Source organism: Caretta caretta, chromosome 5 (genome assembly GCF_965140235.1).
Source record: "Caretta caretta isolate rCarCar2 chromosome 5, rCarCar1.hap1, whole genome shotgun sequence".
In the NCBI taxonomy this organism is placed as follows: Eukaryota; Metazoa; Chordata; order Testudines; family Cheloniidae; genus Caretta; species Caretta caretta.
The window spans coordinates 52359159-52384931 of record NC_134210.1 but is presented as its reverse complement, the minus strand read 5'-3'; the positions used below and the strand labels follow the sequence as shown (position 1 = coordinate 52384931).

General features: G+C 44.7%; 2 protein-coding genes across 3 annotated transcripts in view; one reads left to right on the top strand and one right to left on the bottom strand.

Annotated features, from left to right (window-relative positions):
- ACOT12 (acyl-CoA thioesterase 12) overlaps positions 1-4382 on the top strand; it is a 42158-nt gene extending 37776 nt beyond the window's left edge. Inside the window, exon 15 of the mRNA XM_048850006.2 lies at positions 564-4382. Coding sequence (XP_048705963.2) covers positions 564-713 — 150 coding nt within the window. The 3' untranslated portion in view covers positions 714-4382. The remainder of the gene's footprint in view (positions 1-563) is intronic.
- Positions 4150-19914, bottom strand: ZCCHC9 (zinc finger CCHC-type containing 9). 2 transcript variants are annotated; one of them, XM_048850007.2, is made up of 7 exons: positions 19828-19911; positions 17620-17670; positions 15068-15459; positions 14070-14220; positions 13736-13828; positions 12140-12208; positions 4150-5514 (listed from the first exon to the last, which is right to left on the bottom strand). In XM_048850007.2, exons 3-7 carry the CDS (start codon positions 15431-15433, stop codon positions 5396-5398), a joined length of 798 nt encoding a protein of 265 aa, XP_048705964.1. In that variant the 5' UTR covers positions 15434-15459; positions 17620-17670; positions 19828-19911; the 3' UTR covers positions 4150-5395. The 2 variants fall into 2 exon arrangements, with proteins under 2 accessions (XP_048705964.1, XP_048705967.1); XM_048850010.2 differs by lacking the exon at positions 13736-13828 and having other exon boundaries at positions 19828-19914.
- Positions 19915-25773: the final 5859 nt, after the last annotated feature.

Genomic DNA, 25773 nt, shown 5'->3' with positions numbered 1-25773 from the left:
AATCACAATGGTATCTGCTGTCCCTCAAATATTACATGTGCATCATCTCATTGAAGTGCACTATCTGAAATAGGCCAGTGACACAAAGGAATCACTTTATTTCCTAATTTGCTTAAACACTTGAATTCCTGTGGATATTAAATTATAAGCATTACACTGACTTTGAGAGTAAGGAATGTCTGTGTTCACTTTGAAGGGAAGGTTACTATATAAGAACATATACTTATGAAAATGTTTGGGTACCCTAACTGGACTAAGGCGCCTTTATTCTGCCAACATTTGTGTTACTAAAACAAAGGTATTTAATGAGTTAGAGATGATGGAACAAATTCTGCTCTCTGCTATGCTGCTGTATACATTTAGCACATGCTTGAGCAGTTAGCTGATGTGGGGACATTAATATCACTAACATATTTTTAAAAGGTGATTATTTTCCAGTTAATATTGCCTTTACAGTGCTTTTATTTTTAGTATTAAAATACTCTGAGGGACTGATGCTGATATGGGTTCTGAGAAAATGACCCCCAAGTTTTGAGTTTTTCAATTTTAATTTGTTACTCCAGGTGTCTTACTTTAACCAAGTTACCTCTGGTGTTCTGCCTTACCTTGCTGCAAATCTCATTGGCTCATCAAAATCCATTGAGGATACTGCTTCTGCATGCATCAAGTTCTTGGAGATGGACAGTACCGAGATTGACAGTATTTTGTTTTAAGTAAAATATCAGGGAAGCTCTAAAGATTATCAGAAAACATTTTTAAGTGCCGCATGCAAACATGAGGCTTCTCAATATCTATATCATCTACTACAGTAGTTCTCAACCAGGAGTCTGGGCCACCAGCAAGTTTTTGGGGGGGGCCGCCAAGCAGGGCCAACATTAGACTCACTGGGGCCCAGGGCAAAAAGCCAAAGCCCCTGCCATACAGGGCTGAAGTGTGGGGCCCTGCCACCCGAGAGTGAAGCCAAAGCTCGAGCAACTTAACTTTGCAGGGCCCGCTGTGGTGAAGGGCTCCATGCAATTGCCCTGCTTGCTACCATCTAACGCCATCCCTGGCTTTTATATGCAGAAATCCAGTTATGGCACATGTGGGCCTTGGAGTTTTTATAGCATGTTGGGGTGGGGGGCTCAGAAAGAAAAAGGCTGAAAACCCCTGATCTGCCAGACTGAAATATTTACTTTAAGTCACACAGCTCATTTCAGCCCTTATCTTGAGAGTATCTGAGCACTTGCAATTCCCACTGATTCAGGAATGGATTGATTCATATTTTTAATTTTAAATAGAATGGGGGAAAGTTCTTATTATACCGCTCACTTGAATTTGGTGGAGATGCCAAGGCATAAATGAGGGCATAATTTCTATTACAAATACCATTTTGGAAGGGCCGCTAAACTCAGTTCCAAAAATCTGCTCGGGTCTATAACAATAATAATGAAGCTTACATCCTTTGTAAAGTGCTCTGAGGTCTACCGATGAAAAGTGCTGGGTATTAACATTATGATAGCTTTGAAAAAATATACCAATAAATAACAACGATGAATAAACTATTTTGGCCATGTTAAATTATAGACTTAAAGGAATGATGGTTTCAGAGGCTTTTTGGTCTAAACTGTTTTGAGATTTAAAAAATGGAATACTGCTGGCAGTTAGTCCTTAGTCTGAATTAATACCTTCGGATGGATTTAAAGAATAAAATTTCAGGAATCATGTTGGTGCACCTCAGGATTGCAGTAGAGGCTCATGCTTTGTTGCATTCAGACCTTCTGAGCGGTTAATACCCTATCCAGCATCCACTGAAGTCAATGGAAAAGCTCCCATTGATTTCAACTACAGCTGGATCAAGCCCTAAGAAAACAGGATGTATAAGGTAGTGTTACTGGTACCTCTGTCCCCAGCTCCTCTGTTGCAGGTAGCAGAGATGGGAGGGCAGGGGGCAATACAAAGGAGCTGGTTACTGCTCCCTGATTTTCATCCCAGCTTTATGCCCTGAGCAGTTTTGAGCAGCCATGGGGCGCTCTCATATTGGGCTGGCTCGCAAAAGTCGCCTAAGGAGCTGTCCAGCAGCTTGGGATAGCCAGAACACATAGTACTTGAGCCACACCCCCTCCGCAGCCCCTATGTTGACAGCTGTAGGAGCATCTGGCATTGGTGCCAGTGACATCAGCTCTGTGCCTGCTGGGATCTTCTCCCTGCTGAGAAAACACAACCAGTTTCCACCCCATTTTGCACTATGGAACAGGAGTTAGGCTCTGGTCTCCTAACACTAATTCAGACTGCTTTACAGTCACGAAGACTCCTTTAGGCCTCTTTATAGCCACTCCACCGACATATGAGAGTTACATTTTCCAAAGTCACCTAGGCCCAGCTCCTCAAAAGTATTTAGGCACCTAACTCACTAGCCTTGAGAATATAGGCCCCAGTGACTTTTGAAAAATCAGATTGAGATGCCCTCAAAAATGTTACCCTTAGGCTCATCATCAGTCATTTGGGTGGTTTTATTCGCGCCCCCTCTCCTCCCCCCCACACACCTGTTCCACTAATTTAGACCCCCCCTTGCACAGTGATAGAGGATGTAAGGAGTCTACCTGAGTGCGAGACACCAAGGCACCACTATAGCATCTAGCTGTGGGTAGTTGTCTAAAAATGACCTATGGGAAGCAAAAACATGGTTGGGAAATCACACAGAACGGAGGGGAAACTTGCAGGGAAGAGGAAGGAACCACTCCACTCTCCCTCCAAAAATCCCAGGTGAACCACGAGGGGCTTCTTTAATGCAAAAATTTGGATCTAAGTGTTGAGTCGAAGCAGTGTCCCAGGAACCCTTTGCACTGACTATGCAAAAGCCAAAAAGGCCCCAGCAACTTATGGGTCCCAGTCCAGTACAGTTACCCTGAATCTCAGGCAGAGAATCTGCACAATCCAGTGTTTCTAGGGGTTCTTTAGTTCTTGCATAGATGTTTCCCACTGATACTGTCAGGTTGGTCCACAGCTGCCTAAGCATTTGGTGACTTTACACACCAGTCACCCCTGCCTTAAGCAGGTATAACTCTACAGACCACAGAGGAATTGTTCCAACTTGCATCAGAAGTGAAATAGATCCGTAAACATCCAGTAGTGTTGCCTGTCGGTTAGGGTTACACTGCTCACTTTCTTACTTTACTTAAAAACAGCCACAGAGAAGTGCTCCCGACACGCTGAAGCACTGATTGAAAACTAACATTGGTTACTTATTCTAATTTTGTATTTGCCTGGTGTATAATATAGTGGGAGTGCTCAATTACTAATGAGGAGTGGGAGGGAGAGAGGATGCAGTTTTGTGCTTCAGCCACATTACACCAGAGATGCTTCTGCAAAACATTTGCATGGCCCCACGCTGGTGAATTCTCCCAGCACAGCTCCCTATAAGGTGCCAAGTCAGCTCTATGATGCCCATCACCTTCTAGATATCGCTGGTGAAGGAATGGGCCTGGAGGGACATGTTGGGAATGTGAGTAGATATAGCCAGAGCAGTGCCGTGTCCTTCCCCACTACTGAAACACTCATGGGGACTATGGCAGCAGGGAGCACATATCTGGGCAATCCTCAGGCTGCTTTAGCAGCTCCTTGCATAGGGGATGTATAAAGTTCGGCTACACACTATCTACTTCCAGTACATTTGTAATGTTCTCTCTCAGATGCCACTCCCCACTCCGTACTGTAAACCAAATACCAATGTACCTGCTGAAATCTCAGTCAAAGCTTTAAAAGATTCAACCTAGTATTTATTCTGTGCTTTCCCTCCCCTGTTAGGTTTCTGTAGTTAATCGCTATAAGGCATCAGGCAGTCAGGTGGTTCCTGGTATTTACTTCCATTTTGGGTTTGTTTGTTTTCTTTGGCTTTTGTAAACCATATTTATGTACTTTTTGAAAGCTGTTGACCCATTGATAAGCCAGATGCATACACATTTATTTCCTAAAGTCCAGAGAGACTTAGTCCAAAGATGCATTAAAAGGAAAAAGAAAAGGAGTACTAGGTGCCACTAGTACTCCTTTTCTTTTTGCGAATACAGACTAACACAGCTGCTACTCTGAAACCTGTCATTAAAAGGAAAGCTATTCTGTGGAAGAAGACAACCAGAACCAGGGAAATCATTAGGAAAAATGCAACTACCATTATAGAAAATTCAAACTTTTAATATATTTTATAAAAATAGTTAATTTGAAGCAAAATGTATAAATAAGGAAGCATTTAAACAATAAGTTCGTGTATTCGGATTTACCACAAGAAACCGTACATTCCAAGGCAGCAATAAGCCATGACTTGGCCCAAAAGAGCCTGCTAAACCATGCCATCTTTCAAAGCGCATGAAGATCACCTTAAGAAGGGTCATAACACATTCATAAAAGGACATGTTAAAATAGGAAGTTAAGTGAACATCTTGATCACTACATAATTATCCTTCAAAGATTAACTATGACAAAGCTACTTTAAAGTTTAGTACAGGGTCTCATAATTAGAGTTCTAAATCAAACTTTAAGATTTTGATGAGAGGGGGATCCTTGACACCCTCTAAGGTGCACAGAACTACTTTGTCTGTAAATGCTTTAGCAATTCAGATTTAATACTGAATGCATCAAATCAGTCTTGGCACCCATAGTACACCACTGAAAAGCCAAATTTCTCATTCAGATACATTTTGTGGCTCTAGACCCACCATTTTGGGGTGGCTTCTAGAAGTTTTGCAGTAGAGTATAACTGACTATCCAAGTGTTACCGGGGACAGTAAGTGAAGCTGCATAATTGAGGTTTCATATGTGTTGGCCTTTTTTTGTTTTAATTTTTTTTTTGCTGAAGGGATGTGTTCATAAACAATACTTTAAGGAGACTGTGCTGAACACAAGCAGACCTGTAGGGGTGAGAATAGTTGGTACACGGAGTACTGCAGCCCAGATCCCCAATCTAAGAGTGGGAGAATCGTGCCATTCCACCCTGAGAGAGTTGAAAGCATGAAGTCTGAGATTTAATGAGCACATTTAGAGAGACTGGAGAGGGGCCAGTAGTGCAGTTAGCCCTGAACCATAGCTATGAACCAGCATTTTTAAAAAACCATTTGTTTGCTGTATTACCTTTTCTCCCCAGGACACCTTCATTTAAGCATTGTTTAGGTTTTTAAGTGATCACCATTTAAGGCTGGCGGGGGAGGGGGTTTGTAGAAAATTGTGAATACCCAGAAAGTCATGCGATCCACCTGGTTTATTGAAGCCAGAATCAATGTAAGTAGGTGTCAGTGGAGTTATGCCCACTATGCTAGGGCTGAATTTGGCCTAAGGAACCCAGCTTTTTCTTTCAGTTGTATAAGCCAGTGACCACTCAGAAGACAAATGATGTTTAATATAGTCTGACAGCCAAGAGCAGTTATCAAAAATTAACAACTTTTGGTACTTTTACTTTTGGTTTTTGTGGTTTAGGGCTCTCTAGAATTTCTTCGTAATCTGCACTCATTCCACAGGACCATCGACCAACTGTTACTGCTTGATCTGTGAAGCAAGAGAGGCAAAATAGATTATGTAAAACTCCATTGTTTATATCCAAGATTTTCACTTTGAACGGTCTTGTGGCTAAACCACTGGGCGACATCGTCTCAGTCAGGATGTCTTGCATTTTAATTCTAGCTCTGACAAACTCTCCACCCACGTCCTTAGGCAAGTTGTTTAACCTCTATTCTGCAAACTCAGCTATCTCCCAAAGCATTATTAGGGTTCAGTAAATATTGTAACTTTAAAAAAAACCCAAAACATGGAAAACGCTATATAAGGGTATGTTTTCTCAGCAGGGAACTCACCAAGATTCTCAAATTAGGCCCTCACCTATCATCACCAAAGTGGGTTAACTATAATACTTTCTGTCCCCTCCAACACCTTCCACAAAGGCCTCATTGTAATTAACCAACATTAAATAAGCCTTAGCACGCCTAGAGAGTAGGTAAATATCATCCCCATTGTATAGATTGGGATATTAAGGCAGAATGATCTGCCAATGGTCATGCAAGAAGTTTGTGGCACGGCTGATCTCTTGACTCTTTTTAATTATGAAGCATCTTTCCACACTTTACTCCATTCAATACCAGTTAACATACCCCTCCTAAACACGTAGCACATTGGCATGCTATATTTCTCTTCTGTACAGCAGTTCAATTTTTGGAGGCCAGCTAGTCAGAATGTGCTGAAAATATTACATGGACACGTTAGTTATCAGTAACCTATACTAATTTCAGCGCATATGTGGCAGTTCCAGTGCCTAAAACAAGTAACAGCCAGCTCTGGCATACTCTAACTGCATCTGAATAAGAGTCACCAGGGGAAATGGTGTGTGTTTTAGTAACTGATTGACAGAGCCAGATTGAGAGAGCCAGAAGAGTACCCAGAAGTCACCTACTACAGGACAGGCCCAACAAAGAAAATAACAGAACGCCACTAGCCATCACCTTCAGCCCCCAACTAAAACCTCTCCAATGTATCATCAAGGATCTACAACCTATCCTGAAGGACGACCCAACACTCTCACAAATCTTGGGAGACAGGTCAGTCCTCGCTTACAGACAGCCCCCCAACCTGAAGCAAATACTCACCAGCAACCACACACCACACAACAGAACCACTAACCCAGGAACCTCTCCTTGCAACAAAGCCCGTTGCCAACTGTGCCCACATATCTATTCAAGAGTACTTGTGGCACCTTAGAGACTAACCAATTTATTTGAGCATAAGCTTTCGTGAGCGACAGCTCACTTCATCGGATGCAAGTGAGCTGTCGCTCACGAAAGCTTATGCTCAAATAAACTGGTTAGTCTCTAAGGTGTCACAAGTACTCCTTTTCTTTTTGCGAATACAGACTAACATGGCTGTTACTCTGAAACATATCTATTCAGGGGATACCATCATAGGGCCTAATCCCATCAGCCACACTATCAGAGGCTCGTTCACCTGCACATCTACCAATGTGATTTATGCCATCATGTGCCTGCAATGCCCCTCTGCCATGTACATTGGGCAAACTGGACAGTCTCTACGTAAAAGAATAAATGGACACAAATCAGATGTCAAGAATTATAACATTCATAAACCAGTCAGAGAACACTTCAATCTCTCTGGTCACTCGATTTCTGATCTCAAAGTGACTATCCTTCAACAAAAAAACTTCTAAAACAGACTCCAATGAGAGACTGCTGAATTGGAATTAATTTGCAAATTGGATACAATTAACTTAGTCTTGAATAGAGACTGGGAGTGGTTGAGTCATTATACTAAGTAAAACTATTTCCCCTTGTTTATTCCTCCCCGCACTGTTCCTCAGACGTTCTTGTTAACTCCTGGAAATGTGCTGGAAATGGCCCACCTTGATTATCACTTCAAAAGGTTTTCTCTCCCCCCGCCCCACTCTCCTGCTGGTAATAGCTCATCTTAAGTGATCACTCTCCTTACAATGTGTATTTTTTCATGGTCTGTGTGTAAAATAAAATCTCCTCACTGTACTTCCCACTTTATGCATCCAATGAAGTGAGCTGTCGCTCACGAAAGCTTATGCTCAAATAAATTGGTTAGTCTCTAAGGTGCCACAAGTATTCCTTTTCTTTTAGTAACTGACTGTAACCCTAAGTCTTGGGAGTATCGGTTATCTTAATTTATCCCCACTCACAAAGAGTACTTTGCACATTGCAAACTGATTACCAAATTTTCTCTTTTCATTCTTATCCACAGCATATCATTATAGATTCAATGAATTCTAAAGTTTTGTAAGCAGCAGTGCTTGTTTTTAAATATCAGTGTTAGTTTTAACAGGTCTCCTGTGAAATTACACAGCATCTAACTGTCAGTCTTCATTATGGATGTGTTTTCCAACCATGGAGAATTCCAGCTTTGTGTGTGTGTGTGTGTGTATATATATATATATATATATAAATATATATATATAAAATTTAGTCTCCTGAGAGAGATCCACATTTTTTTAGATTGGGATATGCAGTGTACTTCTGCAAACAAAATGGTATTTGTCAGTTGCCATTAAGTATCTCACAGAAGCTATACATTTCAAGGTGTAGGCATCTGATCACTAAACCTTTGACTCTCATATCTCCTGCAGTATAGGAACTGCATGGAGTAAGCACACTGTTTAGTGATGCTCTCCTGCCTTCTCACATACATGAATACCAACACTGCTAAATGAAAACCACATTCATCAACTAAAGGCTGCCACTCACACAGTGACAGTCTGTCATTCACAAGGGTTTGCAGAGCACTGCTGTTGATTTCACTACAAAATTCCTTCTCTCCTATTGAAACTTCTCCAATTTCCACTTGTGTGCCAGCCTGACAGAAAGTTTGTGTTTTTTCATGGTATATAAAAAATGGTTACTTAAATAAAGTAACACAAGACTATGGCCCACATGAGTCCATGTTGTAGTGGATACGACCACCTTGGTCAGAATGTCTGAACAGTACCCAGCCATTAGGGCCGCCCATGTACCCTGCCTACGGCCTCAGGACTCCCCCCTGAAGAGTCATACTGCAGAACAACTACATAAAAGAAGAACTTACCGCTGAGGCACTGGACACCAGGAGTCTGACATCAGGGCTCCAGAGGAAGAGCCCATCAACCCACAAACTCGTGATATCAGTATGGGCAATGTAGTGGTGCTCAGTGTCAAGGCATCAACACCAGCAGTATCAAAGAGTGTCCAGACACCAATGCCGTGACACCCCTGATAGGCATGGTATCTAGGGGAGTCCTGTATTCTACTGGGCCATAGGACACACTCACAACCCCCTCTAAGATGATCTGGGCTAGAACAGTAACTAGGAATGTAATCCTCCTGTGTCATCACTGATCCAATGCCACTACAAGAGGGGCACTACTTGAAGTGGGTAGACTGGGCTTTGGCCACCTTAGATAAGGTCCACAAGAGTGTGGGAATTGCTCAGCATTGAAACTAACTATCCAATGGGACTAAAAATCCTAACACTAGCTGACCATCCCACAAACAAAAACAATAATGACCTGAAATATACCAAGGAGTTCCTCTATTCAGTACTTACGGTGATCAAAAGGAACAGCAAAGCAATCACAACTGCAATATAATAGACCCTGACGTGGGGTAGAGAAACACACAAGGGCATGGACATGGGGTATACGCAGCCCCAATATACACAGCTATTCAGAAGTTTCAAGCTGCATTCCCAAGTCCTGTGCATCACTCACAGTGGGGCTCCAGGCAGGGAAGCTTTCAGTAACACTCACTAGATTCTGTTTGCCCTAGAACATCTTACACTTAGGTCTTGTCTACACTATAAAGTTGTGTTGGCAAAAGTTATGCTGCTTTAATTAAAGTGCTTTACTTAAAACCGCTGTTGCATGTTCACGCTAGCTCCTTGTGTCACCAGAGCACATCCACACTGACAGCTCTTGCATCAACACAGAGAGCAGTGCACTGTGGTTGTATCCCACTGTGCAACTGGCGGCAGGGTGCTTTAAGAAGGCTTTGCAATGCCTCATGGGGCAGGTACAGCATCACATGATGCAGGTTTCTCAATCCCATCATTCCAGGAGCATCCTAGTAGATTGTCAGCTGCTTTTTCAACTGAAGGGTGCACGGGGAAGAAGAGGAGAGTGGTGTGTCTGGGGCAGTGGAGAAAGCAGGCTGACTGACCTATCCTGAGGCAGTGGGAGGGGGACACCCCCTTCCCACATCAGCCCTCAGCTCTGTTCAGCACAGCAGTCTCTCCCAAAGCAGCCCGCTCTGCCTGCCTGCCATTCTGTGATTCCCTCTGGATTCTCGCACAGCCTCCTCAGCTGCTCGGAGCAGCATCCGAAGCCTGCTGAGGAATGTCAAAGCAGCACAGCAGTCCCACCCTGCACCCCCCACGCAGCAGTCTGCCTGCTGCTGAGTTCCTAGAGCAGGGCAGAACAGGAGCATGCCACATTAATGATTTGCTCTTTTTTCTCCCAAAAGGAGCAGCAGGCTCAGCTCTCAGATACTTCCCCAGAGCTTTGGAAGGGGAGGGACACATGCCTGCAGGACAGCAAAGATCAAAACAGTGAGCAGAGCAGTCATAGCAGGCATTGTGGGATACTGGTGGAAGCCAGGTCTGTGGAAAAAACAAGCAGCAGTGTCTACACTGATGCTTTGTCGCTTAACTTTGCCACAAAAGGCTCTATGCCTCTCATTGAGGTGGTTTTGTTTTTACCACCAAAAGTAGCTTTGTACTGTGTACACTTTCCCTATTTTGTTGGCAAAAGGCAGCTTTTGCGGACAAAACTTTGTAGTGTAGACAAGGCCCTACCTGTGCCTCCATAGCCTGTTTACTTCTGTGTAAGTCTTTCTTGTGAAAGCTAGGACTGCCCCAACCCATTCCAGGGAGGGCCATTCTTTGATTTAGAACTGGGCAGTTTCTATGTTTTAGTTTTCAGTGGGTTGGAATCAGATTCCTGAGAAATTAACTCCACTCCATGGGAGTCTACTGTGTGACATGGGTTTGGTTTGAGCCTTGGAATCAATCATTACAAATCTCCCCAACATTAAAAGAAACATCTCTTTTGTTTTACGTTACCAGAAGCGGCTTTTGTTTAAACTACATCTAATTAAAATCTATACTGCCTGCTAACCTTTGGAAAAATTTCAAGACCAAATTACCACAAGTACCACTAGCGCCCCTTCTATATTACAAATCTTTGACAATCATACACCGGTTATGAAACCTCCAACAAATCTTACTTGACAAAGATATGCTTCAACAACTAAAACACTTCAGCCATTCGTGTACACCTGATGCCGGCACAGAGGTACTCCCTGCACACTGCAAATAACTGACATAACATTTATATGATCAAGATATATACATTTAGTAGTGATGGATGAAGAATGTGTGAGATCCTGGTGAAGGAAACTGGATTTGACGATTGAAATCTGACAGCATCTTAGAGCCAATGGCACTAGAGACTTTTGGAGGGGGACGTGTGCAGCTCAAAATTACTGAGTCACTATAACAGCATATAATCCCTCTCCTGTGATTTCACCTTCCTGTAGTCTCTATTACAGATATTCAGAAAACAAAGCAGTAGCCTAACAGCTATTAGAAATTAGGAATACCTGGACTCCATTCTCTGCATGATCATTAAACCATATCTCCCAGATGCAGACAATTTTATAATAAAGAAACACTGGTCGGTAAGGGGGAAAGAAAAGTAAATGAAAATAAAACCTAACGATGAATTTTCAGAGTTATCAGTGGACAATGTAAGGATATTTTTCAATTCATTTTTTCCAGATATTGGAACAAACAATAACTTTGGCAGAATTTAGTAGGGCTTAGAAGGGCTAACCAACAACCTTTAGCGCAGAACTAAAACAGTTAGCCAGAGACTGGTAAAGTGTCTTCTCCCCACACTAGCGGCAATTAAGGAGCAACACCACAGCAAGCTGTGCATTCCTCCAACCTCAGCTATTGGATTTATACCAGGCTGTAGTCCCTAGATCCTGCTCAGGGGTCCCCCATCTTTTGTATCAGCCTTGACTAATAGTAGATGTCTGAAACTCCCTTAGAGCAGCCAGAGAGATCTCCTCTTTTCCCCCTACTAAGAAGTCTATAGGACCCACCGTTCTCCCTTCATCAGAATCTCTCTTTCCTGACTGCTGTAGGACAGGGAGGATCCCTAGTCTCCATTTTTGGGTTTATCCTCTTCCTCAAATAGCTCCAGTACCCAACTGCCACTCAAAGCTTTCCTACTCTGAAACTGACTTTTTCAGTTTCACTGCTACCCACAGGAAAATGACCATTTTGTCAGTTTCACCCTGCAGCCCCTGGAGAAAGTAAAGGCATTGGTGCAGACTGTCTCAGGAAGACAGCATTCTATTTGTTCACATTAATTTTATATTTGGAACACTATTTTCATATGTGTTAAGGGCTAGAACCATTTGTAATGAAAGTTGTCAATTTCTGCAGTTTGCTTTACCCACCTACACTCCCCATTCCTCCCGAACAGTTTCATATTTGCTACTAAGTGAGTGTATTTTTCAAGCCTGCTTTATAGGTCTCATCATTACAATAGAATAATTTGTCTTTATATTTTAAAACTTTGACATGCAAGCTATACTCCCTTGGATCTCACCTGAGTACTGGTTTTCTGGACAATCTTTTTTAAAGTGTTCCACAGATCCACAAAGCCTGCAGCAGCCTCCTATTAAGAAAGCACATCCAAAGCTATTTCTTAACAACTGGAAATAATATTTGCTTTATCATTATGCATATTTTAATTACTTGTCAACATGTTATAAATACTGATCTTCACTTGAAACAAGAAAATTTAGAAGTTAAACAAATTCAATATTATATATCACAAATTAAGATAAAATTTCCTCTAGAGACTAACTCAGAGGTCATTCATAGACTAAAATTCAAGTTAACTTGAGACAACATGGTCCAGTGTATAGGAGACCTGCTTTGTGACATTGGAGTAGTAATTTGACCTCTGGGCCTGAGTTTCCCCTCTATAAAATAGGAATAATTATACTTACCCTCCTTTGTAAAGCACTCTCATCTACGGATGCCAAATGATATACACAAATCTAGTATTAATGTTACTGCAAAGAGTCATTTGAATTATATTTTCCTAGAAATACTTAGTAGCTATTTGAAATTCTGACATTGATTTTTTAGGAACAAATTCTGTTCCAAGATACCAGCATACACCAACTTCTTCTGAAGTTAATGGGAGTTGCATGTGGATGTCCGAGGACAAAATCCAGCCTTTAAAGGGGCAACATCTACTTGAGATCTACTCAATTCAAAAAAAGGTTAAAAGCAATTTTAAATACATCTGACTGAGTCCTCCAACTAATCTGAAATTTTAGTCACTTTCCTATTTTTGCCAAGTTACTGTGTGAAAGATCTACAAACTAGTTGATTATACTGCGAAACGAAAAAGTTAACTATACAAAAAGGGATTATCAAATTTAAAAAAGACTTTATTTTAATCCCTTTCTTATGTTAAACAACTTCAGACAGAAATATGATTTAAGTTGAGGTTGTTCCTTTTCTAGTATAAAGCCTTCACTAAGAACATGTTGCAATTACGAGGATGCCGAGGCACTGCATGTTTCAGATCTACATGTGACGTCACAGGCCGAATGAATTATATTCCAAAAGGACAAGTTAAAGGCAGCTTTCCTTATTTTTTTGCAGTGTCATCACATATTTAAACATAGAATTTTAGCCAAACAAGTTATTACTGCACTAACAGCCATGGAATACCTGAAGAGACTTATGTATCCAACATATAATGGGAGGACTGAACAGCTCATTTAGCTTTCAAAATGTCTCTCTAGCCAAAAGAGTCTATACACTTCCTCCCCACAGGTTTAGAGCGTCTCCCTTTCCCCAGGTACATAAATACAAAGGGTCTTTTTCCTCACAGAATCATTGAGAACACCCCTTTTTTGAATTTCAAATTGAATTTAGCTCTTATGCTCTTCTACTCATCCTGCTGATGCTCAGTTACTTGTGGCAATCACCAGCTAATGAAGTATGCACTAGACACTACAGTTGCGACATAATTTTTCCTACACCAAGTACATAGTCCACCTTCTACAAGGAGCTCTTTTCACTACACTCTCTCATTCCTGGCAGCTGTCACCTTGTTCTTTGCTACATTTAACCACCATTATAAGAGGGCAAATGTTTGGTTTACAGCAATAATTATACTGACCTTCAGCATATAGTCCTTTAGGATTATCTGGACAGGACCTTGACAAATGCCCCATCTCGCCACAAATAAAACATTTTGCATACGGAAATTTCCCTGTAAGATTCCAATTGTTCTTATTAAAATATATAGTAAACCTTAACACCAAAGTTACAGATAATGTCATTGTTTTTACAGAAAACAAATCAATATTGCAGTAATGTGGAACCACTTTAGCAGGTAACGCATGTCCTCAAAACTGACTAAAAATGAAACTCTTCTCAGTGATCAGAAAACCCTTACAAAGCACTTCCTTTAAGAGAGAGAAGCAGATGTAAAAAAAAAAAAAAAGCCGTACCAATAGCTGGATCTACTTTTGCTCTACACTTGGTGATTTCATGCTCTGTAGACCCACATCGATAACAGATTCCAGTACCCATATCCTGACTTTCAAGTACAGCTGGGCAGTCAGCAATTCCATGGCCAGGCTTCCTACAGTGAAAACATACCTTCAAAAATAAAATGTGAATTACTAAACTGACTATGGAAACTCATGTTTTGCTGTGTTTTTTTACAGCCAGGAATATTTTAAAAGGATAGATTTACTGCTAATACCACACACACACAATCAGCATTTACCTCCAACAGAATTTTATTTTCTTCAAACTACTTTTCATATTAAAGTTAACTGAAATCTCTGTGTCATAGACACATATTTGGGGTAAGAGAACCCCAGCATGGTCTAGTTTTAGATTTTGGAATCAAGATAAGTTTTGGTCCTTAGATCTTTAAAATAAGGTCACATCAGACAATAAGACATATAATGATCTCAAGGTCTAAGATTCAATAACTGGTACTGAAAGCAAGACCACAAAATTCCATTGTAATAAGTACTTTATGAATCTTACACAGTCAGCCTTAAGGGGAAAATTCTTAGAATATAATGGGGATAAATCCAATTTGCCACAGAATAGTTGTCACAGTCCCGCACCCACAACCAATGAGATGATCAAGCGCCAATATTATAGGCATTGTTCACCCATTTATAAGATTGTACAAAGGTGTATATAGGAATAGCATATTGCGCATTCACTGATCAACAGCTGATCATTACAGAAGGAGTGCATCCTCCTTCAAAAAGTAAGTTTGATACATTTTGTGGATTCCAAACAGGCGGGCAACTTAACATTAGTTATACTGGAATTCTGCAAGCTTTAAGACTTTTCTACAATTTTTTGCAATTTATACACCTTATATATAGGTATATAAGTACCTAAATTACTTTTACCTTAATCTTAGAACACACTCATGAACAAAAATTTGACGAGAAAGGGCAGAACAGGACAGAGATCTCACCATGGTGTTTTTCTTCATCTCTTGTCTCTTCAATCTTCTTCCCTCCCGACGCTTGTCTTTCTTCAAGGCTGTTGCTACTTCTTCCCTCACCTCATGGCTGTCGGCTGCTCTCACCTTTCCATTATGTATAAACTGTGAGCTCTGTTTTAAGTATTCCATGAATCCATTAACATCCTCATTCAAATAGTCCTTTTTCTTTTTATTCTTCTTCTTCACTTGATCATTCTTTAAAGAAAGCGTATTGGAATAATTTTGCTGTTTATTCCCCACTGTTCCACTGGTGGATCCATTTTTCATATCTTCCCATGGTGTAGCATCCAGAGGCTTTTTGCTATGAGTGGTACTAGTACGGGCCCACCTGGTCATTATTTCTTCTGGAATATTTTACAAGCCTTTAAAGCAAATACTGAAGGTCACACTTGTTCTTCTGGGCAGGGTACATGACTTTTTATCAGTTTGCACAAAATTTAGCACGATAGGACTACATTTAAATCTAAGATCGGGGACTCCGAGAACCACTATTCTACAAAACATTATTAAAAAATAAAATCATGTAAAATCACCCCACAAGGCACCAACCAAAGAAAAACAAAATTCTACATTTGTACCACAGCTTGAGACGTCTCTTTGCTCAAGCATCTGGGACCACTAGGTTACTGCCCTGCTGGGTGGGTCGGTGGAGCTAAACCGTCACATTAATGTATAATCTACACTTTTGTTTCAGCCAACTTTGGGCCAGATCGAATGCTTAAAAATTAGATCGACCTAGCTATATTGCTCAGGGCTGTGAAAAAGGTTGCACCTTTAGTGCCGCAATTAGGTCAGCCTAATTCTAGTGTAAATATGGCTGGGCTAACAGCACAGTTCTTCTGTGCACCTAGCTCCCACCTGTGGAAGAGGTGGATTAACTACAGCAACAGGAGAACCCCTCCCGTTGATACAGGAGATGTCTAAGCTACTGCGGCATGGCCCCAGGGCTGTGACTGTGCCGCTGATGTATAGCCCTGGCCTACAGTACCGGGTTTACAAGGGCTTTGGACCACAGCCCCGCTCCAGACTCTGCCCACACTTCACGGCCCTGCCCCCGCTCAGCCTCTCCTCCCCATAGCCCCACTTGCTGCTCACTCCTCTCTGCCCCTTCCCCCACCGGTGCAAGTGGTGGGAAAATGCCGAGCAGGGTAGGGCCCACAAAAGATTAATCTCATTCTTCTGACCTAAGGCACTGGTATAGGGCTCCCAGCAGACCCTTCCCCAGGTACCAGGCTGTGCTGCCTTCCCCAGTCTGGAGACAGGACTCCAGACATGGAGCTGCTCGCCAGGGGCAGGAGTGTGGCACTGCTAATCTGGCCCACCCAGTCCCACACACACGAATTCCTCCCCAGGGAGCAGCATGAGGTGCTGGAGCCACTCTCATGGTCAGGGCAAGGGCGTGTGGAAGCGACCTCAGCAGCGAGGTTATCAGCGCCCCCACCCCACAACTTGGGCATTAGGCAGTCCCACCCCCAACGCTACAGGCCTGAGGCAGTCACGGGGCCCAGCGTTTAGGGCCTGATCCCAGTCCAGGTTTCAGCAGCCAGGTTCAATGCAGCCCTGGCTGCCCCTGGCAGGGAGTGGAGGGAGCAAGGCAACCCACAGCCACCATGGGCCCAGCACCCCACCAACACACAGCCTCAGTACAGACTGGCCTCTTGTGACTTCACAGCCATGCAGAGGGATTTGACCATGCAGAACATGAGAGTCCGGGAGCTGCAGCCCACAAGAGTCACTCACCACTGGTGCAGCACGAAGGCCCCGGGGTTGGGTGATCACATTTCCCAAAGGGAAAACAGGACACTGTGCGGGGTTTACTCAAGCCCCATCGTGGCCCTTGCTGTTGGCCTGAGCCCCCCTCCCTGCATAGGGGGCAGGCAGGGCTCAGGCGAACAGCAAAGCACATACTAGACAGGGTGTCGGGACCATGCCTCCAGTGTAGTAGAGACCCGCAGGGAGAGAGAGACAGGGTCCGACCACCCTGGAAACACTTCCCAACATGCTGCTCTGCACTTCCCGTCACTAATCAGAAGCAGAGCTGAGCTGGTTGCGGGTGGGGCTGGGGACTGTTTTAACCTAGATGGAGCAATTCGGGGTGGGGCGGGGCTGCACATACCAACCGGCAGAGCATTGCCAACCCCAGCGTTGCCAGACCTGGGGCCTGCAGTCACCAGTCTCCACCCCACAGGGGTGCCAAGCTCACCAGCACCTGGCAGTGCACCCCAAGCTTGGTGCTCCTGGCGGGGCCTCAGTGTGGGATCCCCTTGTCCTACAGTCAGAGGGTTTGACATTGGCCTATTAGGACAAGGGGGATAAGGCATATTGGCTAGCAGAGCTGCGAGCCGCCTCGGGCAGCTGTAACGGGGAGCGGGGGAAGCACCAGCCCCGCTGGCCCCTCTTGTTCATGTCCCTCAGCTTCATGTGGTACAGGCCACCATTTAGGACTCAGCTCTGTCTGTGAATATTTTGCATCCTTAAACCGGAGAGAGCGATCCCGCATGTAAAGGGAAATGTTTACTAACCTCAGCAGATAACGCTATTGAGAGTTACACACCCAACGGATTACTGAAAACCTTCAGGAAAAAACAGGAAATTTTGTCAGTAACAATATTAAAAGAAAACAACACTTACAGTTGCTCTTTGCGTTCAAATACAAATTACGCTCTATGCATATGTGCACACATCCCCATCCTGAGATTCTCTTAGAGGAGGATTTACCCCTTCTCCATATCTGCTAGGGGTGGAGGGTGGGTCAAAACCCTATTGTTAGGGCCCTACCAAATTCACTGTCCATTTTGGTCAATTTCACAGTCATAGGATTTTAAAAATAGTAAATTTCAAGATTTCAGCTAATTAAATCTAAAATTTCACAGTGTTGTAATTGTTGGGGTCCTAACCCAAAAAGGAAATGTGGTGGGGTTGCAAGATCATTGGGGGATCAGCTGCGATACTGCTTACCTTATTTCTGCACTGCTGCAGGCAATGGAGTTGCCTTGGGAGCTGGGCAGTTGGAAAGCTGTGGCTGCTGGCCTGGAGCACAGCTTTGAAGGCAGAGCCCCCGCCAGCAGCAGTGGAGAAGTAAGGATGGCACTGTGTGGTATTGCTACACTTAGGGCCCAGCTCTGCAGGCAGCAGCGCAGAAGTAAGGGTGCCATGGTATGGTATTGCCACCCTTACTTCTGCACTGCTGCTGGCGGGGTGTCACCTTCAGAACTAGTTGCCCAGCCAACAGTTGCCACTCTCCAGCCGCCCAGCTCTGAAGTCAGCACAAAAGTAAGGGTGGCAATTCTGCAATCCTCCTACAATGATCTTACAACCCCCATACAACTTCGTTCTAGGTCAGGACCCCCAATTTGAGAAACTCCGGTCTCCCAAAGAAACTTCTATAGTACAGGGTAAAAGCACACAAAAGACCAGATTTCATGGTGGGAGACCAGATTTCAAGGTCCCTGACATGTTTTTCATGGAGGTGAATTTGGTAGGACCCTCCCTATAGTTGACAGAATTAGATATTTATTTTGTTATGACATTGGTATTTATTTTAAGCCTTTTTTTATTTTTATCAGTTTACATTTTCAGTGATTGGAATTGAGGGTCAGGCAATTATTACATAACCAGTTCAGACAGGGGGTCACCGAGGGGCTCAGCCCAGTTCCGCGCGGGGTGAAGGGAGGGGGAGGAGGCGCGGAGGGGCTCGGCCCAGTTCCGCGCGGGGTGGGGGAGGGGGAGGAGGCGCGGAGGGGCTCGGCCCAGTTCCGCGCGGGGTGAAGGGAGGGGGAGGAGGCGCGGAGGGGCTCGGCCCAGTTCCGCGCGGGGTGGGGGAGGGGAAGGAGGCGCGGAGGGGCTCGGCCCAGTTCCGCGCGGGGTGAAGGGAGGGGAAGGAGGCGCGGAGGGGCTCGGCCCAGTTCCGCGCGGGGTGGGGGAGGGGGAGGAGGCGCGGAGGGGCTCGGCCCAGTTCCGCGCGGGGTGGGGAAGGGGAAGGAGGCGCGGAGGGGCTCGGCCCAGTTCCGCGCGGGGTGGGGGAGGGGGCGGAGGGGCTCGGCCCAGTTCCGCGCGGGGTGAAGGGAGGGGAAGGAGGCGCGGAGGGGCTCGGCCCAGTTCCGCGCGGGGTGGGGGAGGGGAAGGAGGCGCGGAGGGGCTCGGCCCAGTTCCGCGCGGGGTGGGGGAGGGGGAGGAGGCGCGGATGGGCTCGGCCCAGTTCCGCGCGGGGTGAAGGGAGGGGAAGGAGGCGCGGAGGGGCTCGGCCCAGTTCCGCGCGGGGTGAAGGGAGGGGAAGGAGGCGCGGAGGGGCTCGGCCCAGTTCCGCGCGGGGTGGGGAAGGGGAAGGAGGCGCGGAGGGGCTCGGCCCAGTTCCGCGCGGGGTGGGGGAGGGGGCGGAGGGGCTCGGCCCAGTTCCGCGCGGGGTGAAGGGAGGGGAAGGAGGCGCGGAGGGGCTCGGCCCAGTTCCGCGCGGGGTGAAGGGAGGGGAAGGAGGCGCGGAGGGGCTCGGCCCAGTTCCGCGCGGGGTGGGGGAGGGGAAGGAGGCGCGGAGGGGCTCGGCCCAGTTCCGCGCGGGGTGAAGGGAGGGGAAGGAGGCGCGGAGGGGCTCGGCCCAGTTCCGCGCGGGGTGGGGGAGGGGAAGGAGGCGCGGAGGGGCTCGGCCCAGTTCCGCGCGGGGTGGGGGAGGGGAAGGAGGCGCGGAGGGGCTCGGCCCAGTTCCGCGCGGGGTGGGGGGGGAGGGACATGCTCACCTCACTGTCCACAGCCAGACTCCGGCTTCCGGCCCAGCTAGCAGGGGGAGGGGCCTGCAGGGGAAGAGGCGGAACAGGGCGAGGGGCGGGGGGAGGAGAGGAGCAGGGGGCGGGGCCAAAGGTCCGGCGCTCCTGCGGCGGCCCCCGGATTGGCCGGGCCGCTGCGGTGTAAGGCCGCTTCCGGTTCCTGTAGCCAGGCCTTGGCCTGCAGCCTGCCCGTCAGGCGCTGCCGCCGGCGCGACAAGACAAGGCCGCTGGGCACGTCCCCGTGCTGCGGTGCGCGCAGGCGAGTTAGGCGGAGCCGCGCTCAAGCCCCGCGGTGCTGAAGGCGGGAAGCGCGACACGATTGTGAAGGTCTCCGCGGCCCGCAAAGCCGCTCCTCGTGGTTTCATTCCCCTTCCTCGTTAAATGAACGGGGACTATGGGTAGAGCAAAGCTGGGCAAACGGCGGTGCGTCCCGCTGTGAGTATAGGTGCAGGCCACGTCTCCCCGAGCAAACACAGCTCCGGGCCGGCGGGGAGCAGGTCTTGGGCGACTGGCAGAATTTCTGGCTTCCTTAGAAGGTCTTTTTTGAACATTGTGCTGTCTCCATTCAGCTGTGCCGCCTGGGTTAGCGCTCATAGCACACCCGGGCATGTCTCCCCCGGGAAGCTTCTGAAGTATACTGTGGGCACAGGGCAATGAATAAACCAGATGGATTCAAATTTTAAATTCCTACCTACGCCCCTTTGTAAAAAGCCTCCACCAAATACTGGGCTAGACATGCCCGCATATGCTACTCCTTCCCGTAGTCCTGGTATCTAAATGCCAAGTGAAGGCACTCAGATACCAGGCCATGCAGATAAATACGGTGATGGGTGTGGTATAAGAACTAGAATAGCACAGAAGTGAAGTCCCTACCGCAGTAGTATATGACCATGAAAAACCATCTCGTTATGTCACCAGTTGACAAATATTCTCTCCTGTTTTTTTCTATTTGGCATTGCTCAATCCCACCAAACAATGCTCAAGAGGAAGGAACACACAGGAATGTTCTCCCAAAGCTTCCCATATTTCCATGATTCTCAGCACTTAATATTTCTTATTTAAAAATATTACTTGTCCAGAGAGAACTCTGCTTTTTGCTTTGCATGTTTTGTTTATTTATATGACAATGTATATTCTTATTTAAAATATTCCGAACACAGCAGTGTGAAGTAGTTCTTGATGAAATATTCAGGATATTTTCTTTCCTTGTATTATGGTAAACTACAAAAAGGATGATCCAATTGTCACAACATATTCCTGGATATTTAGAAATCTTTCAGAGTAGCAGCCATGTTAGTCTGTATTCGCAAGAAGAAAAGGAGTACTTTCGGCACCTTAGAGACTAACAAATGTATTTGAGCATAAGCTTTCATGAGCTACAGCTCACTTCATCGGATGCATACTGTGGAAAATACAGTGGGGAGATTTATATACATTGAGAACATGAAACAATGGGTGTTACCGTACACACTGTAATGAGAATGATCACTTAAGGTGAGCTATTACCAACAGGAGAGCTAGGGGGGAAAAACCTTGTGTAGTGATAAAGTGGGCCATTTCCAGCAGTTGACAAGAACGTCTGAGGAACGGTGGGGGAATAAACATGGGGAAATAGTTTTACTTTGTGTAATGACCCATCCGTTCCCAGTCTTTATTCAAGCCTAAGTTAATTGTATCCAGTTTACAAATTAATTCCAATTCAGCAGTTTCTCGTTGGAGTCGGTTTCTGAAGTTTTTTTGTTGAAGAATTGCAACTTTTAGCTCTGTAATCGAGTGACCAAAGAGATTGAAGTGTTCTCCGACTGGTTTTTGAATGTTATAATTCTTGACATCTGATTTTTGTCCATGTATTCTTTTACGTAGAGACTGTCCAGTTTGACCAATGTACAGGGCAGAGGGGCATTGCGGGCACATGATGGCATATATCACATTGGTAGATGTGCAGGTGAATGAGCCTCTGATAGTGTGACTGATGTAATTAGGCACTATGATTGTGTCCCCTGAATAGATATGTGGACAGAGTTGGCAACAGGCTTTGTTGCAAGGATAGGTTCCTGGGTTAGTGGTTCTGTTGTATGGTTGCTGGTGAGTATTTGCTTCAGGTTGCGGGGCTGTCTGAAAACTAGGCAGCTCTCCAACACCACTTTCTACAAGCCATTACCCTCTGATCCCACTGAGGGTTACCAAAAGAAACTACACCATTTGCTCAAGAAACTCCTTGAAAAAGCACAAGAACAAATCCGCACAGATGCACCTCTGGACCTCCAACCTGGGGTATTCTGTCTGCTACCCAAGATCCATAAACCTGGAAATCCTGGACACCCCATCATCTCAGGCATTGGCACCCTGACAGCAGGATTGTCTGGCTATGTAGATTCCCTCCTCAGGCCCTACGCTACCAGCACTCCCAACTACCTTCGAGATACCACTGACTTCCTGAGGAAACTATAATCCATCGGTGATCTTCCTGAAAACACCATCCTGGCCAACAAAGAAAATAACAGAACGCCACTAGCCATCACCTTCAGCCCCCAACTAAAACCTCTCCAACGCATCATCAAGGATCTACAACCTATCCTGAAGAACGACCCATCACTCTCACCGATCTTGGGAGACAAGCCAGTCCTCGCTTACAGACAGCCCCCCAACCTGAAGCAAATACTCACCAGCAACCACACACCACACAAAGAACCACTAACCCAGGAACCTATTCTTGCAACAAAGCCCGTTGCCAGCTGTGTCCACATATCTATTCAGGGGAAACCATCATAGGGCCTAATCAGATCAGCCAGACTCTCTGAGGCTCGTTCACTTGCACATCTACCGATGTGATATATGCCATCATGTACCAGCAGTGCCCCTCTGCCATGTACATTGGTCAAACTGGACAGTCTCTATGTAAAAGAATAAATGGACACAAATCAGATGTCAAGAATTATAACATTCAAAAACCAAAAAGAAAAGGAGTACTTGTGGCACCTTAAAGACTAACCAATTTATTGGATGTGATCACTTCATCCGATGAAGTGAGCTGTAGCTCACGAAAGCTCATGCTCAAATAAATTGGTTAGTCTCTAAGGTGCCACAAGTACTCCTTTTCTTTTTGCGAATACAGACTAACACAGCTGTTACTCTGAAACCTGTCATTATTCAAAAACCAGTTAGAGAACACTTCAATCTCTTTGGTCACTCGATTACAGAGCTAAAAGTTGCAATTCTTCAACAAAAAAACTTCAAAAATAGACTCCAACGAGAAACTGCTGAATTGGAATTAATTTGCAAACTGGATACAATTAACTTAGGCTTGAATAAAGACTGGGAACGGATGGGTCATTACACAAAGTAAAACTATTTCCCCATGTTTATTCCCCCACCCCTACCCCCCACTGTTCCTCAGTTGTTCTTGTCAACTGCTGGAAATGGCCCACCTTGATTATCACTACAAAAGGTTTTTCCCCCCAGCTCTCCTGCTGGTAATAGCTCACCTTAAGTGATCACTCTCGTTACAGTGTGTATGGTAACACCCATTGTTTCATGTTCTCAATGTATATAAATCTCCCCACTGTATTTTCCACTGAATGCATTCGATGAAGTGAGCTGTCGCTCATGAAAGCTTATGCTCAAATAAATTTGTTATTCTCTAAGGTGCCGAAAGTACTCCTTTTCTTTTTAGAAATCTTGTGCTTCTTAAAAATTCCACAAAACAACTTATGTTTGTTCTGTGTGTCTCAACTTATTTCAATTTGATCTTCACTTCTTGTCAGATAAGAGTATTGCACCCTGTAAGTTTTCTGTTTTAGTTACTGAACAGTTTGTATTGTGCTATTGAAGCAGATGTACCAGTAGAGGGAGTATGCAACTGTAGTTCTCCTTTGAAAGTAGAGTGAACTGCTGGAAAAGATGTGGGCTATTTACAGTTTTAAATGAAAGGTTATATTTGACTGGGTATATTTTCCAATTGACTCTTCCTTAAAATAGAAGTGCTTCTTTATAATAGACCTTACTGCAGGAGATTCCCAGAGAATCTAGACCTAGAAAAGGAACAAGAGGAATACCCCCGCATAAAAGTAATATATATGGCAGAAGGAAAAAGGCCATTTTCTAATGGTGAGAACCTGGTAGAAATGACCCCCAACTTGTTCCCTGCAGTATTAATACCTAGAGAGTGGCTGGTGCTTCTAATCCTGCTTGTTCCAGTTCCTCTAATGTAAGATAAAACTGGTCATACTGGGTCAGAACAATGGTCCATCTAGCCCAGTATCCTGCCTTCTCTCAAGGCTGGTGCCAGATGCTTCAGAGGGAATGAACAGAACAGGGCAATTTTCAAGTGATCCATCCCCTGTTATTCAGTCTCAGCTTCTGTACAGATATCATGTGGTCAGACCCTGGTGGAAATAGCCAGCTCATTTTCTGCAGTAGCAGGAGAATATCTGGAGTTTTCAACCCTTGTTACTTTAAAAATTTTCAAATATTTTCCACAGTTGCTAACACAGGTTGAAGGCCATTGGTTGTAGCAGTGGAGAAAGTCATAGTTCACCAGCTGGGGAGAATCTTTTAAGCCAATCTGTTCACAATAGAGATGGGCATAGAGTTTTCCATATAGTAGGTGCCATGTAATTGGCCACTAGTTGGTCCTGTACTGTGGCCAATGAGATTTTTTAAAGTTGTTTTTCTACATCATTGTGGGCCAAACTTCCAGTCACTGTGGTGCACAGTGGAGTTCAAAAAAGCCACCAGATAGCCCCCTTTTAAAGGAAATTTTGCATTGTGAGGACTGTGCACCACAACTATACCAGTGTGGGGGGACTTACGTTACTTTGAAAGGGGGAATAATTATGCTGGCAAAAGTAGAAGTTGTTGTGAGGAGCAGACAAAATTAAATGTCAACCAGGCTGTGTCCAAAAAAAAAAAAAAAAAAAGGACATTTTTCCAGTACAACTTTCTAATGTAGACCAGGTTTTAGTGACTGGGGTGTAAGGTGTCCTTTCAAAACTGCATGTAGTTACCTTCAGTGCTTGTGTAAAATACACAACTACATGCACAAGTGGCCAGTTAGATGGCTATGAGGTTAAATGATTACATAATGGTTGGGGTGCTATGATCGCTGCCTATCATTCTAACCAGTATCTTTTCATTGTTTCCTTGTTGTCTGTCTGTTTGCTGATTCCACTTGTCTCTCATATTTAGATTGTAAACATAGCAGGGACAATGTGTTTGTTTTGTGTTTGTACAATGCCTTGCACAGTGAGGGCGTGACCCACGACTGGGAGCTCTAGGTACTACCATAATACAAATAAATAATAATGAAATAATAATAATTAGTAATTAAAAACATAACTATCCATTTGTGTGCATGGTTACAGTAATTGCATGTGCAAATCTGGAGAGTGCTTAACTTTACACACATGAGTAATCCACAGAACTGCAGGGTGGGAGCCTTAGGCTGCGTTTGTGTATAGATCTTGGACTTCCCTTACTCAGAATTTGGCTCATGAAGATGACCTGCAAATAATTTTTTTAAGTTGGGTTTATGCATTATTATTGCTTCTTTCAGGACTTCTAAAAAGACCTGCATGGTTTTTTTTTTCAAAGGTTTTTATTTTTCTGCTTGTTTTTTTACTTCAGTACCATTACAGATGTCTAGTTTAATGTTGCCTGGTTTTGCTGGAGGCTTTCTTGGCAGTGGAGATACTCACGAGATTAATATTGTGAGTTCTCAGACCTTTACTGGGAGTGGGCCATTGAATCTTTAACAAAGACATTCTTTCTCCTGAGTGTTAATTGAACATTAGTGGAGTAGCGTCTAACCTTTTCAGTCTAATGGCCAAACGCTATTTCAAGAAGTTCAGGGGGCCACAATCAACATTGTTTTGCTCCTTTTTCACTGCTCAAGCAGTGCAATGGGAGCAGAAATCACTT

What these genes read in the sequence shown, in the direction of transcription:
- ZCCHC9 (XM_048850007.2), bottom strand. Translation starts at nt 15,433, where the DNA reads ATGACCAGGTGGGCCCGTACTAGTACCACTCATAGCAAAAAGCCTCTG. An exon ending in AGATGAAGAAAAACACCATG is followed by an intron (nt 14,221 to 15,067) that starts GTGAGATCTCTG and finishes TTATTTTTGAAG; the next exon opens with GTATGTTTTCACTGTAGGAA. An exon ending in TCCAGAAAACCAGTACTCAG is followed by an intron (nt 5,515 to 12,139) that starts GTGAGATCCAAG and finishes CTTGCTTCACAG; the next exon opens with ATCAAGCAGTAACAGTTGGT.